Raw genomic sequence first — 17125 nt, 5'->3', positions numbered from 1 at the left:
GGAGTGGCCGAGCGGTTAAAGGCGCTACAGTCTGGCACCGCACGACCGCTACGGTCGCAGGTTCGAATCCTGCCTCGGGCATGGATGTGTGTGATGTCCTTAGGTTAGTTAGGTTTAAGTAGTTCTAAGTTCTAGGGGACTTATGACTACAGCAGTTGAGTCCCATAGTGCTCAGAACCATTTGAACCATTTGTCACGTCTTTTTAATGAAATTGTGTTGAAAGTGTCAATCTTGACTCCATAACCCCAGTTTAGTTCCTGAAGTTCGTTTATGCTATTAGAGAGTATATAGCGCTTCAGTCCGGAATCACGTGGCTGCTACGGACGCAGGTTCGAATCCTGTCTGGGGCATGGATGTGCGTGATGTCCTTAGGTTTGTTAGGTTTAAGTAGTTCTAAGTCTAGGGGACTGATGACCTCAGATGTTAAGTCCCATAGTGCTCAGAGCCAATTGAACCATTAGAGGGTATATAGCTTTTGTGTGAAGGTGTCAATGCGGACAAAGTGGCCATCTCCGAGGTGGCTTCTGGAAAACGTAAGAGCGGCGGCCAAAAGAAGGATTCCCCGGCGATACTTACAGCAAGTTCTTGTAACAGTGACTTAGAAGCGGCAAATAAAGAAAGAGAAGAAAAAGAAAATAAAAAGAAGGAAAAACCGAAAGCAACTCAAGAGAAGAAAGAGAGTGACAAAAAGAGTGTGGAGAGTAGGAAACCCGACCCTAGAAGAGTTATTTTTGACGACAACTATGAAGACACAGAGTGCATATGCTGCGAGGAAAAATTTTCTACAGGTTTAACTAAATTCCACTGAAATGTCCAGTGAACTTATAGCGAAAATTGTAATTTTCAGCCGGCCGGAGTGGCCGAGCGGTTCTAGGCGCTACAGTCTGGAACCGCGCGACCGCTACGGTCGCAGGTTCGAATCCTGCCTCGGGCATGGATGTGTGTGATGTCCTTAGGTTAGTTAGGTTTAACTAGTTCTAAGTTCTAGGGGACTAATGACCTCAGCAGTTGAGTCCCATAGTGCTCAGAGCCATTTGAACCATTTTTTGAACCATTTGAACCATTTTTTGTAATTTTCATTGTTTACACTTTTGTCAGCAGCAAAGTGCCTTCTTTCCTAAAGATCACGGAATTCCAGACAAAAGTATGTTTCACTTTATGCAAAGAACTGTGGCTACTGCTTAAATTTATTCGGTGAATTTAAATGTAAACCTTCTTGGAAAGAGTAATGTGTAGCATACTAGAAGGAGAATCGAGACGAATTAAAGTTTTTTGGTAAAGTACACTGTGTTATCTGGATGTGTCTTTTAGGTTTCTCACATTTAATCGAGCACATGCTGCCCCTCATCAGCGTCTTAGAAACAGATCGTAGTTTACATAGATCGCACACAGGAAGCATGCACGAACTTTTGCCCCCTCGGCAAGGTAACTTTGTGGATGGGGAAGGAAATTTTGTTGCAGAAGCAAAAAAAATGGTTCAAATGGCTCTGAGCACTATGGGACGCAACTGCTGTGGTCATCAGTCCCCTAGAGCTTAGAACTACGTAAACCTAACTAACCTGAGGACATCACACACATCCATGCCCGAGGCAGGATTCGAACCTGCGACCGAAGCAGTCGCACGGTTCCGGACTGCGCGCCTAGAACCGCGAGACCACCGCGGCCGGCCGTTGCAGAAGCAAATGACATTGCCACGGTAAGTAATGACTTACCACGAGTGGGCCCAGTCAATAAGAAGACTAATGTGAATCTGACTAGAATGTTTTAAATACATATTTGTCGAGTAGTATCCCGCAGGTATGCGAAGATACAGACTTTCCTCCCGCTGAGTCAAGGGCAGCCGAATTCGCTGCGGAGAGAAAAGTAGAGTGAGAACATTTACCGGAGAAAGTACCAGTGGCCTCAAAAATTCTGCACGATGCTTGCCGCCAACCGAGGTGGCGCAGAAGTTGAATCGCGAGATGCGAGTCCTCCAGCTACGCACATATGTCTTTTTCATCGTTTCTCTAAGACGATTAAGGTGAATGCTGGGATGGTTCCTCTGAAAACAACGTGAGGGATTTCATTTCCCAGTCTTGTCTCATCCGAGCTCGTTCTCCTAATTTAATGTCCTAATCGTTGACAGGATGTTTAACCCTAATCTTCCTATTTATGGAGCTTGGATAGCTATGTCGTTCTGTCAGGCGACTATATCTAACGCATCAGTGGAGTTAGAAGCCAATGCGAAACTTACACTGAATTTAACTACTGATTCCCTTCCTGACATCATTTTGATTAGAAAAATATTTAACTTAACAATTGTCTCTTTGTACTCGACTAGAGGTGGTGTTAACGTCCAGAGAATTCTGTCATGCCCTTTACTGCCGAGAAAAAAGCCTCACGGAGAGAAACGGAAGCTTGCTGTACGAGGAACGAGTGCTCAGAAGGCCCAGAGTTCGAATTCTCGTTTAGGGGTCAGTGTTATTTTTCAGTGCCAAAAGAGCTTTCATGATTTATACACATAAACTGAGGAGCCCCGGAACAAAACCCGATACATCCACTTTTGCTGTATTCGCTTGTTTGAACTGTAGGGGGGAGATACGGGAGTAATAATACATGCTACCACAAAATAATTTTCAGCACAACGCGACATTAATCGTTTTATGGTGTGTTTCTTCTTTTTATAGTTTGTGGAGCCATTTAGAGATCGCTATTTGTTACTTTCTGTATTAACAGCAAATGCGGATTTATCGGTTTTTGTCCCGGCGCTCCTCAATTCATAGTAAAGTACTCAGTGTTTCAAATTAAGCAAAAAATAATCCCCAAGCCCTGCACATGGAAAATAAAAATAAACACTTATAAAAAGGTAGTCAAAGACACATAAAGTAAATGTGGCGTCAAGATAAGATAACTTTCGTAATTTAAAAGAAATTTTATCTACGGTGAGTCCTACAGAAATGAGCCAAACTACTTAGACCGGAATGAAGTAGCTTACTTACTTGGAAACATATCAGTATGAAGTCTCACATATTAAACTAGCATTTTTCTTCTCCCACGTGTATCCAGGCTACATATGCAGTGAACTTCCTGATAATAGATTTTCCAGAAAAAGAAAGGAAGGCAGAAAATAAAAAGTCCCTTTATATTTTATCAGCTCTCAGTATACATGAACACGTGGGCTACAATTAGGTTCACAGACTAGCAGTTTCAAAATATACGTAGGTATTGTTTCTTGCTAGCAGTACAATAGGTGCCCACGTGATGCATCTGTACTGACTGCGTAGTAAGTAGTGTTTACAAAATGGAAATAAGCGTACGTGCTCACAACCCTTTTGTAACTTGACCTCAACGGCTATATACGTCTTACAGTTCTCGTCTCTCTAGCGACATTATTCTGCTTCGACACAGAAAGACAGTTAAGATCCTGCGAGCGAGGTCACGATGCTCTACGAAAACACCTCTCACACTAGTGCATTTATCGTTTCATTACCTACTAACAGCAAATGAAGTAAAGTGAAATGAAATCTGAAGAATGTAGGGTGTATCTAGCGAGATGGCGCAATGCTTAATTTGCTGGACTTGTACTCTGAAGAAACGGAAATCAAATGCGACTGCCAGGGTGGATACTTGAAAAAAAAAACAAAAATAAATTATCTGTCATAGCTTCGTCCAACAGTCCTTTTCTGATAACCTTGCTGTCGACGAAACGCTACAAGGCAGCCTTTCTCTTTATTGAATTATACACCAGATTTATTTGGGAAGCGCGACAGCGTGACAGAGATGTTGAGCCATCTCTAGTGGAAGACGCTGCAACACAGGCATTTTGCATCACGGAGTGGTTGATTGTTAAAGTTCCGAGAGCGTAAGTTTCTAGAAGAGTTGGCCACTATATTGTTTCCTTCCGCGCATATCTCCCGAAAAGATCATGAGGGTAAAATTAGGGAAATTTGGGCCCACAGGGAGCCTTATCAACAATCGTTCTTCCCGCTAACCATTCGCGACTGGAACAGAAAAAAGAGAAAGTAACAGTGGTACCCAAGTACCCTCCACCACACACTGTAAAGTGGCTTGCGGAGTATAGATGAAGATGTAGTATGTGGTAGTTTTTACGATAGATTACTCTGATTAAAAGTGAGGAACGCAAAAACAGATACAGTATTATTTCAGCGAATGCGAGGATTATCTCCGCAAAATTGTACACGTACGAGCTCACCGTGTACTTGAAACAGAAAGTTTTATTTGATTGAATGATTCACAGTGTCTTTTGAGCGCCGGTCGTTGTGGCCGAGCGACTCTAGGCGCTTCAGCCTGGAACCGCGTGATCGCTACGGTCGCAGGTTCGAACCCTGCCTCGGGTATGGTTGTGTGTGACGTCCTTAGGTTAGTTAGGTTTAAGTAGTTCTAAGTACTAGGGGACTGATGACCTCAGATGTTAAGTCCCATAGTGCTCAGAGCCATTTTTTTGTTCTTTTGAGCTATGGAACTGCGCCACATTGTAACTGCCCGTTTCAGATTCCTACAGCGATGAGCTGCTCATACTGGCCACGTTCCGCTGTTAGTCAAATCCTCAGACATTTACTAGTTAGGTTACACGAAAAGCGGAGAACACAAAACGCAAGTAACATAAGTTTATAAAATCTCTACGTAAACCTGTGGATAGATGAAGTAAATCTTCCAGGCTGGAGCAGCACTTACATAGAAAAGCATAGGAAACATCTTGGTAGTTATAACATGAGAGCTAAAATGTGAGTTCTTGTCCAGAGATCTCATTCGCTTCGTATTCGCCTAACTACATGTAGGAGGAGGAGGAGGAGGGGATTGATGTTATTTAACGTTCCGTCGACTATGAGGTCATTAGAGACGGAGCAGAAGCCCGGATTAGGGAAGGATGGAGAAGGAGAGTGGCCGTGCCCTCTCGAAGGAAGCATCCCAGAATTTGTTTGAAGCGATTTAGGGAAATCATGGTAAACCTAAATCAAGATGGCCGGACGCGGATTTCAACCGTCGTTGTGCCGAATACGAGTCCAGTGTGCTAACCATTGCGCTACCTCACTCGGTACCTATAACAAAGATGCTTCAGTGCTGCATTAGGCACTTCCAAGCCCTAAATGGACTACAAATAGTTTCAATAATCTCTACACGTAACGTTATATTGTTACCAACAAGGAAATGAGAAAAGAATCAAGTAACAATGGTGGTAGATTTTCAGACAGACGATGTACCTGCTTAGGGTAAGCATGGTGTGAATTCGTCACAAGTTCTATTACCGAACATCCTGATGGAGGTATTCAGGCGGTTTTCGCCAGTCATCCAGTAGAATGCTTGGCTGGAGGCTGAACTTCGTCTCTTCTTCTTCTTCTGATGATGATGATGATAATGATGATGTTTGGTTTTGTGGGGCGCTCAACTGCGCGGTTATCAGCGCCCGTACAAATTCCCAACCTTTGCTCAGACCAATCTTGCCACTTTCATGAATGGTGATGAAATGATGAGGACAACACAAACACCCAGTTATCTCGAGGCAGGTGAAAATCCCTGACCCCGCCGGGAAGCGAACCCGGGACCCCGTACTCGGGAAGCGAGAACGCGACCGCGAGACCACGAGCTGCGGACTCGTCTCTTCTGGTTTGCTCATTGGAACATTAAATCGATTATACAGAATGTCTGTTTCATGTCTATTGGAGACGAAATAGCAGTGCCTGCGTTATTAAGAAGTACGTTTCAGCGACTACAACCTTCAAGAAACACAAGAAATATATTAGCAGTTGCGAATATAAACCACCTCCAGCTGTATATTAGAATGACGACAGTGAAAGTTTGTGCCGCATCGGGACTCGAACCTGTGCCAGTGTGTGGGCGAATGAAGACTAAATAACATTGCTTGTGTCATTAAGAAGTACGATCCATTGTTCCTTCGGACATGTACTGCTATTTCGTCTTGATTTGCCAATACTTGGCCTTAGACTGTCAACAAATATGCCCTCCCTGGACGGGAATATACGTAACGTGCGAGCGCAAGTTGTCACACAAGGACGACGACATAAGGAACTTTGGGTCTGTCCGTGATTCGTGCACGGATAGCCGGTGCGAACGCTCGCGTAAAGCGGGAAATTCGTGCTGGAGTCCCGCCCCGACACAAATTTTCATTGCCACTCTAATACACAGCCGAAGGTGGTTTATATTCGCAACTGCAAACACATTTCGTGCATATGAGAAGATCTCTAGTACATTACAACCGATCAAAACGCCGGGAGAACGTTTCCGACAGGTTACAGCAAGCAAAAGAGAGAGTACGCTTCATTTCCCCCGCAACGCGGTGGTGAGAGCGAAACTTAACACCGGTCTACAGTTTAGCTGTTCTTGTCGAGAAGTGATCGCACTCACCGAAGAGCTGGTACGTGGAACTCTTGACAAACGTCATTGTGGCGGCAGTCGGCGGAAGGACGGTGAAGGCAGCGGCGAGAGCGTGTGCTGCAACAGAGTAACGACTGCGACTGCCACGGAGGCGCCCACCGGCGAAGAAGTGGGACGACTCGCAGCGCCGACGTGCCGCCGCGGGCCGCCAGACAACGCTCCTCTGTATCTGCTTCCGTCGAGCGCACCGTCAGGGGCCACGTGATGCGCGAAAATTGCTTTGTCTGCTTCGATTTTGGTGCTGCTGTGACCTTCAGTCCAAATTCTAGTTTGATGTAGCTTTCCATGTTAGTTTATCCTGTGTAAGCCTCTTGATCCCTACATGTAGGCGATCGACCAAAATATGGAAACACCAAAAACTGGTTGGATGGATGATTTGGGGAAGGGGACAAACAGCGAGGTCATCGGTCCCTGCGGATTAGGGTAAGATGGAGAAGAAAGTCGCCCGTGCCCTTTCAAAGGAACCATACCGACATTTACCTGAAGCGGTTTAGGAAAACTACGGAAAACATTAACGAGGATGGCCGGATGCGGGTTTGAACTGTCGTCTTCCCGAATGCGAGACCAGTGTGCTAACCACTGCGCCATCTCACTCGGTACACGTTAAGCCAAATACGGCGTAGGAAAACCGTTAGCATTCAAAATTTTATCCAGTAGCCTCGGAATACACTACTGGCCATTAAAATTGCTACACCACGAAGATGACGTGCTACAGACGCGAAATTTAACCGACAGGAAGAAGATGCTGTGATATGCAAATGATTAGCTTTTCAGAGCATTCACACGAGGTTGGCGCCGGTGGCGACACCTACAACATGCTGACATGAGCAACGTTTCCAACCGATTTCTCGTACACAAACAGCAGTTGACCAGCGTTTCCTGGTGAAACGTTGTTCTGATGCCTCGTGTAAGGAGGAGAAATGCGTACCATCACGTTTGCAACGTTGGTAAAGGTCGGATTGTTGCCTATCGCGATTGTGGTTTATCGTATCGCGACATTGCTGCTCGCGTTGGTCGAGATTCAATGACTGTTAGCAGAATATGGAATCGGTGGGTTCAGGAGGGTATTACGGAACACCGCGCTGGATCTCAACGGCCTCGTATCACTAGCAGTCGAGATGAAAGGCATCTTATCCGCATGGCTGTAACGGATCGTGTAGCCACGTCTCGATCCCTGAGTCAACAGATGGGGACGTTTGCAAGATAACAACCACCAGCACGAACAGTTCGACGACGTTTGCAGCAGCATGGACTATCAGCTCGGAGACCGTGGCTGCGATTACCCTTGACGCTGCATCACAGACAGGAGCGCCTGCGATGGTGTACTCAACGACGAACCTGGGTGCACGAATGGCAAAACGTCATTTTTTTCGGATTTATCCAGGCTCTGTTTACAGCATCATGATGGTCGCATCCGTGTTTGGCGACATCGCGGTGATCGCGCATTGGAAACATGTATTCGTCATCGCCATACTGGCGTATCACCCGGCGTGATGGAAAGGAGTGCCATTGGTTGCACGTCTCGGTCACCTCTTGTTCGCATTGACGGCACTTTGAACAGTGAACGTTACATTTCTGATGTGTTAAGACCCGTGGCTCTACCCTTCATTCGATCCCTGCGAAACCCTACATTTCAGCAGGATAACGTACAACTGCATGTTGCAGGTCCCGTACGGGCCTTTCTGGATACAGAAAGTGTTCTACTGCTGCCCTGGCCAGCACATTCTCCAGATCTCCACCTATTGAAAACGTCTGGTCAATGGTGGCCGAGCAACTGGCTCGTCACAATACGTTAGTCACTACTCTTGATGAACTGTGGTATCGTGTTGAAGCTGCATGGGCAGCTGTATCTGTACACGCCATCCAAGCTCTGTTTGACTCAATACCCAGGCGTATCAAGGCCGTTATTACGGCCAGAGGTGTTTGTTTGTTCTGGGTAGTGATTTCTCAGTATCTATGCGCCCAAATCGCTTGAAAATGTAATCACAGTCAGTTCTAGTATAATATATTTTTGTCCAATGAATACCCGTTTTTCACCTGCATTTCTTCTTGGTGTAGCAATTTTAATGGCCAGTACTGTAGCTTGGCAGTAATGCGACCTTTCAGAGTATTCATGGGGCCCATGGAATACCACGATATGACTGCCCATATCATCTCCGAACTCAAGCAATGCTACATTCTTGGGATATAAACTCGGCCAAAAGTTGGAAAATGACAAAATAACCTTCGTCCATTTCTCCATAGTCAAGGATTTATAGCTTCGGTACCACATTTTCCAATTACGGGCATTTGCGTCACTGATAAGTGGTTTTGGAATTCCATCTCGACCTGCGTCCCCCTGCTTATGGAGCTCTCTTCGGGTTGTTTCTCTGCTGGCAGCGTCCGCGAGTGCGGCGTTCAGTTTTGCAGTGACTTCTGCGGCTGTCGTTGTCCTAGTTTTCGTAGCAATCCTCTTTAATGACCTTCTGTCACGATCACTCACGACACTCTTTCGACCGCGTTGTGACTTAGCTGATGTTTACCGCTTTCCCTGAATGAGGTGTATATTTTCGATACGCGGCCTCCTGAAACATTAAACATTTCAGCTACCTCGGTTGCGGAAGCACTCACCATACGAACACCAACAATTTGCCCACTTTCGTATCCACTTAGCGCCAACATCATGCAGTTACAACTATACAGAACACTGTTCTGAGCACGACTAACACTTGCAACGTATTGAGGTCGTAGCATAAGTGCCATTCGTGGTTAAATACAACAGCGCAACCTGCAGACTTGGCTAGCATCTGCATTTACGGTCAAGCGTGCATTTTTCATGGTATTTACGCATTTTTGTCCGGGCCCTTCTGCAACTATTACCCCCCCCCCCCCCCCCCTCCACCGCACACACACTTCTCTCCATTACCAAACCGAGCGAGGTGGCGCAGTGGTTAGCACACTGGACTCGCATTCGGGAGGACGACGGTTCAATCCCGTCTCCGGCCATCCTGATTTAGGTTTTCCGTGATTTCCCTAAATCGCTTCAGGCAAATGCCGGGATGATTCCTTTGAAAGGGCACGGCCGATTTCCTTCCCCATCCTTCCCTCACCCGAGCTTGCGCTCCGTCTCTAATGACCTCGTTGTCGACGGGACGTTAAACACTAATATCCTCCTCCTCCTCCTCCTCCATTACCAAATTGACGACTCCGTGATGTCTCAGAATGTGCCTAATCAATAAATCCCTTATTTGGTCAGATTGCGCCATAAATGTCTTTTTTCCAACTCGATTCGGTATCTCCCTTAGTTATCAGATCTACCCACCTAATGTTCTCCTGTAGCACGATATTTCGAAAGCTTCTACTCCTTCTTGTCCGAACTGTTTGCCCGTCGTTCCTATTATTGTATTCGACAAATAAATTTGGCACCCAATACCAAAAGTTGCAGGAAGCGAACCCTTACCAAAGAAAAGTAGTTGCCGGACAGAAGTGGAGTGCTTGCGCACTTGCAACTAGATTCGTCACAGGGCAAATATTACTATAACAAATAAGACGGGCAAAGGGGTCCCAGTGATGATTAACTGATGTAATAGTTCAGTGTGGACTGTTTTTAGCAGTTTGTAGTTCAGATTTATGTTGTGATAAGCATTTCTATACTCGCCGTTGTCTGTCCCGGCGGAGGTTCGAGTCCTCTCTCGGGCATGAGTGTGTGTGTTTGTCCTTAGGATAATTTAGGTTAAGTAGTGTGTAAGCTTAGGGACTGATGACCTTAGCAGTTAAGTCCCACAAGATTTAACACACATTTGAACATTTTTTTGTCCCGGCGGTTAGTCATTGATAGCTGCTGAGCGATAATTGTGGCATTTGTAGGCAACTGGTCGGTAATTCTGAGAACTCGTCCGAAACTGGTCAGTAACTGTCCGACAGGAGATGTGCGGCCGCTTTTATCCACGACCAATGCGTGAATGTTCATTAGCGATTTGTATCGCGCATATAGGAAACAGTCCCTGAGTCAGAGCCCTCTATGGGGTCAGACATAACTATTGGTGGATAGACAGAATTATTTTAAACTTGTGGAGGAAATATAATAACATTCTTGTTATGTGTGCCATCTATATGGCGACTGACTGGAACTTCTGTGGTGCCACGCTGAACATTCCCTGGCTGGTAGCGCCCTCTGTAGGTATCACTGTCTACAGTATGTAATGGTGTATACAGCATCTGTGTTATTATTCATTATTAGACCTAAACTATTCAGTCACATTAATGTGGCTGCCTGTAAAAAAGCTTGAATAACCACCTTTTATAGCGCGGACTGCTGCGGAAGCGCTCGCAGGAAGGAAGGCAGTGAGGTTCTGGAAGGTATCGACAGGAATGTGGAACCATGCCGAATCCAGTGCTGTGGCCTACTGCGCTAGGTTTCTCAGTCGAGGATCCATAATGTGAACAGTGAGACAGATTCTCGATTGTTTTTCTCGATGCAATGATTTACCAACAGCCGTATGATTTGTAGAAGTTTATTTTATTTTATGAACTTCTATGTGCTACCAGTTTCGGCATTACACTGATGCTATCTTCAGGCCCCACTCGTCATAGTCGTAAAATCGCTATACACAGAAAGGGCCATATAACTGGATCCATGAATCAATCGTCCTGCAACAGCTCTTGGTGGATTCATGGATCCAGTTATATGGCCCTTTCCGTGTATAGTGATTTTACGACTATGACGAGTGGGGCCTGAAGATGGCATCAGTGTAATGCCGAAACTGGTAGCACATGAAATAAAATAAACTTCTACAAATCATATGGCTGTTGATAAATTATTGCATCAAGAAGTTCATGCCAGCCGTCGTCCCACGATCCATAATGGATCAACGAAGATTCTAGATTGGGTTTAAATCCAGAGAGTTTGGTGGCAGGGGCGTATGGTAAGCTCACCCTGGTGCTCTCTGAGCCACGCGCGTACACTACGAGCTATGTGACACGTTGCATTATCGATGCCATTGTGCCGAGGAAAAACAAAACTGCATGTACCGGTGGACATGGCTCCCAAGGATAGCTGCATACTTGTGTTAATCAATTGTGCTGTCCAGAATGACGAAGTAACGCAGGGAATGCCCTCCGGCCTGGACCCCTAATTGCAGGGTGTTTGTTTTCGTGCATTTCACGCCGTACACACCGACAACCCTCTGTCCAATGGAGTATAAAACGTAACTCATCTGAAAACGTCACCTGTTACCACTCAGTGAACGTCCAGTTACGGTACTAGCGTGCAAATTCCAGCCTTCGTACCGAGTGAGGTGTCGCAGAGGCTAACACACTGGACTCGCATTCGGGAGGACGGCGGTTCAATCCCGCGTTCGGCCATCCTGATTTAGGTTTTCCGTGATTTCCCTTAATCGCTCCAGGCCAATGCCGGGATGGTTCCTTTGAAAGGGCACGCCCGATCTCCTTCCCCGTCCTTCCATAATCTGATGAGACTGATGACTTCGCTGTCTGGTCTCCTTCCCCAAACAAACCTCCCCCCCCACCCCAGCCTTCGTTGCGGATGAACAGCAGATTGGTCCACGAACCAGGCACTTGCTGCAGAGGCTCATGGGCTGCAGTGTTCTCTGGACGGTCGTTGAGCAGTCACAGTTGGAAGTCCTTGGTTCATCTGGGTGGTCAGTTGCTCAACAGTTGCACGTCTGTTCACCTGTACACATCTTCGCAGCCGTCATTCACCGCAGTCATCGATGGCCCGTTGTGCACCACAGTCGCCTTGGCACCAAATTTGGATAGTCATATTTTTCCATGCACGGTATACTTTAACCACGGCGGCACGCGAACAGTTTACAAACTTAGCCGTTTCTGAAACGCTTCAGCTCTTGGCCCGAAAGACAATAATCATGCCTTTTTAGACGTCTGATAAATCGCTCCGTTTCCGCATTACGACTACGACAGCACTGTTTTCCGCGTCCCCCGACATGCATTAGGTTCCCTCCACTGCTAGTGCCGCCACCACCGTCTGAGTGATTATTGCAGGTTGACGTCGAACAAAGGCGGTGGTTACACTAGTGTGACTGGACCGCGTACTTCTGCATTACCTCTATTTGATTTTCTATCGATATCGCTGTACTCATTTGGCCAGAAGTCCTGGTCTTCCTGCCGGAGCACTTTACTAATTCCCACTATGAATTCAACCTATCCGTTTCACTTTTTAAATTCTCTAACCTGGCTACCTGGTTCAGAGAGCTAATATTCCACGCTGCGACCCGTATGACGCTTACTTTGTCTTTCCAATTGACCGCATCGCCTGACCAGTCCCATCTTTGAAGTCCAACTGTGTTACTATTTTACCTCTGGAATATTTCCCAAGAGGAAAATTATCATCATCAAGCCATGTAGTAGAGCTATATTCCTCGGGAAATATGAGAGCTGCAGTTTGTCCTTGTTTTCAGCCGTTCTCAATACCAGCGTGGCAAGATTATGTCGTCTATTGGTGCAAGGGCAGCTCAGTTAGTCATCCATACTGTTCCCCTTTCAACTGTTGAAAAGACGTCTGTCGAGCGACAATATACAGGGTGATTCCGTGATGATGATATAAACTTTCAGAGATGGTGGAGAAGGGTAAGTGGCTCAATCTGAGGTAAGGGAGCCTGGTCGCGAAACGATCGAGTCGAAAATTATAAGCAAAAATAGTTCTGTTACCTCTGACAGTAGACCTCTTCTACTGCAAGCTCTTTGCCTTCCATATTTTTGGAGGAGGTAGTATGGACCAAAACATGAAAATGGATCTAGTAAACATGGTTTCTAAAATGCATACCTTTAGAGCTGTGAGGATTTGTTGAGTGAAAAAGAGATGTGTTTCGCAGTAGTAAAGATGAACAAGTGTTCATAGCCCCTTAAGGCGTGCACTTTAGAGCACATGTTTACTGGAAGTTATTTTCTTGTTTTGGTCCATACTACCTCCTCCAAAAATATGGAAAGCAAAGAGCTTGCAGTAGAAGAGGTCCACTGTCAGGTGTATCAGAACGATTTTTGCTTATAACTTTCGCCTCGGTCGTTTCCTGACCGGGGTTCCTTACCTCAAATTGATACATTAACCCTTTGTGTCATCCCTGAAAGTTTGTAACATCAATCCAGAATCAGTATGTATTATACCGGTCACTCCACAGCTATCCTTCCAACGTGGTTGCATCTAGGGTACGGTTATCTGTATCGTAGATGCACGCAAATCATCCCACCCCGGCGAGGTCCATGGTTCGATACGAGCACCGAAAGGTAAAATGCCCTCAGCATGGTAAATCCGTGGATATGTGGTACATAATGGAAAGAAGATTAAGAAGCTACAGTCTCATCAACAGATCTTCGGAGACGGAGCGGCTGCTCGATTGAAGAACAATAGAGAAAGGAAGAGGTCATGATTCTGTCTTAAGACATCTTGGCATTAGTCTGAAGTTATTTAGGAAAACTACAAAAATGCAAATACCAACGGGAACTGAACACGGCTCTTTTATCTTAACCGTGACGACTCTATGCTCGTTCAGACGATATACGGTTGAACAGTACAATTCTACAACTTCCGATTTTGCAGAAACTCCATATTGTCGCCCCAGCTTGTTACATCATTTCGTGCCATTCTGAGAAATGAAACATGACTTACCAAAAGATATTCTGCAAAAGACTTTGTACCTTTTGCGCTACTGTAAATATCATTTAGGCAACTCTGTCACTTTTTCTGGATATCTGTTATCTGAATATCAGCTTCTGGGAAAGGAAGGTCAAGTAAACCACTGCTGACTCCACATCATTTCCTTCCCTCAGCGAAAAGAGAATGATAATGAGTGGCGGGAATTCGAACTTACACCCATCTACCTCGCCCTCCACTACGAGTACTGCTGCAGTGATTTAGCTCCGGTGTTTTAGAGCTATATAAAATAAGTCCAATTTATGCTGTGATCTGATATGTTTTCGCACTTCATTTGCAGCAGCTGCTCGTGAAATATTTCAATTTTCCCTCAGATCACTGATTAAGGTTTCCCTAATTACCTTGATTAGGTTCATGCAATTATACATGTTCTTCAAAACTGTACCTCACGCTGGTCAGTTTGAACCCTCGTATAACCATTTCCCACTCTTCATTTGGCTATGAAAATTCGGACAAGTATCTTCCCTCAAATTGCTACATAAGATTGCTTAATTACCCTGATAACTTCGAAGCAATTAAACCCTTTTTGTAAAAACAGTCCTCACGCTGGTCAGTGTAACGCCCCATTTCCCAGTCTTCGCTTGACTATGAAAATTAGCTTCTACGGAGTCTTGCTTGCGCTGCGCTCGAATACTGGACAAAAAACTGGGGAATCGTGAAACGGTTTGAATGGGCGTATAGTATATTAAATCGCTTTCTCTCAGATAGTAACTACGGATATCAACACTGCTCGTTACCCTCGCCCAACGGAATTCACCAATAAAATCAACTGAAGGAGAATGCTTCCTCAAACAACTACTGTACAGTGACGGAAATCGACTTTTTTGTAATAATAACACGAAAGAAAGAACTTAGGGAAAGCGAGATAGTCTTCTAAAATCTTTCTTAAAAGAGTATCGGATTCCCCGATTGGTTGATTACAGTAAAACACGTCACGTTCGTCGCCATTATTGGTGTGCAGAACTTAAGGGCGAAATAACTTGCGCATGATGTACCGCTACCAAGAAACTTAGCTTGATGACCATACTTATAAAGAACTGTTAGGGTACGATACAGTACAATACGGTACGGTACGCAAGGTAACTGAAAAAAATACGCCATGAGACGAAGAGAAATGACTGAAGTCACTGGTCAACATTAGTGTCACAATGTACTCCTTCCCCATGCCCTTCTTTTGAGGGTGCATTCGGCCTTGACTTCGTTTCTATGGATGACAATGCACGACTGCATCGCACAGCGCAGCTGGAAGATCTCTTGGAAGGACAGGATATTCGGAGAGTGGACTGGTCAGCCCGTTGCCCCGACATAAATTCCACCGAGCACGAGTAAGACGCGTCTGGGAGATGTATTACGAAACAACTCACACCAACGACCACCCAGCAGTTTCAACCGCGCTGGTGCAGGGATGGAACGCCCTTCTACAAGAACTCGTTATCGACCTTGTGGCCAGTGTGCGAGCACATTGCAGAGCATGCACTGCAGACGTGGTGGTGATCACACATTCTTTAGAACCATGACCCATCGTTTGTAAAGTCCAGGGGACCATCATAAATTGCGGTGACTTCAGTGTTATTAGCCCTTGTCTTTGAATGAAAGTGTTATTTCTATTCGTCTCATTGCATACAAGGCTTGTCCAGAAAGTAAGTTCCGATCAGTTGCGGAATGGTCACCACAGTGAAAACCTGATACAACTTTGCACAGATGTGTTGGGTAGTGTCTCTAGTATGACCGTCGATCGCATCAAGACGCTTTTTTCAGTTGTGAGTGCACTGCGAGCGAGTGAAGATGCCTAGAACAACGACGTCTCCCGCCAAGTAGAAGGGCCTGCTGAGAGTCTTCGCCTTAATGAATGCAACCCACCTAACACAATTGCCACGCACTTCCTTCTTCATGGCGATTCTCAGCCGCACTCTGCAGGGGCAGTGAAGACGCTCCTGCAGCCTTTTCGATGGGAAGTGTTCGATCACCCACAACACAGCCCTAATTGGCTCGTCCTGAGTATCATCTACGTTCACATGAAACGCTGGATACGGAGACAACACTTCGGCGCAGGCTACGCGCTATAGACCAGCGTAGAGAATTATCATAAAGCACCTACCTTCTATGACGATGATGTTGGAAATTTGGTATAACGCTCCGAAAAATGTCTAAGTCGGAGCGGCGACTATTTAGAGAAGTATCTGGAAAGTATAGCTAACTCTTGCAAATAAAATGTTTCTGATTTTCACTGTGGTTTCCATTTAGCGATCGATCGGAACTTACTTTCTGGACAACCCTTGTATTTCCCTCAGTTACCTTCTGTATCATACTGTAGCAGTTTTTATATGTATAATCTAAGTATCATCAAGTATGTCACTTGGCAGTGACGCGTCAAGCGAAAGTCAGTTTCATCTTTTAATTTTGCACACCTGTGTTTATGAATGTGACGTGTTGCAGTGCAGCTAATTAATTGAGATCGGAAAATGGCCTCTGACGGCCGAAACCGGCCACGAGCACTTACATTATGTGGTATTTGTGACTGTAGAAAATAACAATTTATAACAACTTACAATTTTCTGTATCTGTAGAAGCTAATACTTTATATTAATGACATTGTTACGAAGCTGTTACGACGTTTTAGGCTAAGAGAATGAAGTACATTGTCCAGCATACTTTGTCTGGACTGTTGTTTTACGCTTTTTACTGTCGATCACGAAGGCATCTCCGGCAATCCTGTACACTGTAACGAACGGAGAGGAAGAGAGACAGCTCTGTGGAGAGAAAAGCATTGGTTGTAGTTAACCATGCTTAGTGCATTAAGTAAGCACTGTTGCGCTGACCAGCAGTTAAGTCCTTTGAATCTCAGACGTGGAAAGTAAAACCCCGTGTATGGTTCGAAATAAGTTTTGAGTATGAAACTTCCTGGCAGATTAAAACTATGTGCTGGACCGAGACTCGAACTCGGGACCTTAGCTTTTCGCGGGCAAGTGCTCTACCATCTGAGCTCCCCAAGCACGACTCACGACCCGTCCTCACAGCTTCAATTCTGCCAGTACCTCGTCTCCTACTTTCCAAACTTCACAGAA

The 17125-nt window shown here is 45.4% G+C and overlaps 1 protein-coding gene across 3 annotated transcripts in view; it reads right to left on the bottom strand.

The window, feature by feature from the left end:
* LOC126471584 (sodium-coupled monocarboxylate transporter 1-like) overlaps positions 1-17125 on the bottom strand; it is a 337815-nt gene that overhangs the window by 170939 nt on the left and 149751 nt on the right. Inside the window, exon 1 of one of the 3 annotated variants that reach the window (XM_050099817.1) lies at positions 6365-6449. The exons of the other annotated variants lie outside the window; for them this stretch is intronic. Coding sequence (XP_049955774.1) covers positions 6365-6401 — 37 coding nt within the window. The 5' untranslated portion in view covers positions 6402-6449. Of the gene's footprint in view, positions 1-6364; positions 6450-17125 lie in introns of those variants that run through there. 3 annotated transcript variants of the gene reach the window in all.

The sequence above is a fragment of the Schistocerca serialis genome, chromosome 3, assembly GCF_023864345.2.
Source record: "Schistocerca serialis cubense isolate TAMUIC-IGC-003099 chromosome 3, iqSchSeri2.2, whole genome shotgun sequence".
NCBI lineage: Eukaryota > Metazoa > Arthropoda > Insecta > Orthoptera > Acrididae > Schistocerca > Schistocerca serialis.
The sequence above is the reverse complement of the archived record's forward strand: the minus strand, read 5'-3'. Positions and strand labels throughout refer to the sequence as shown.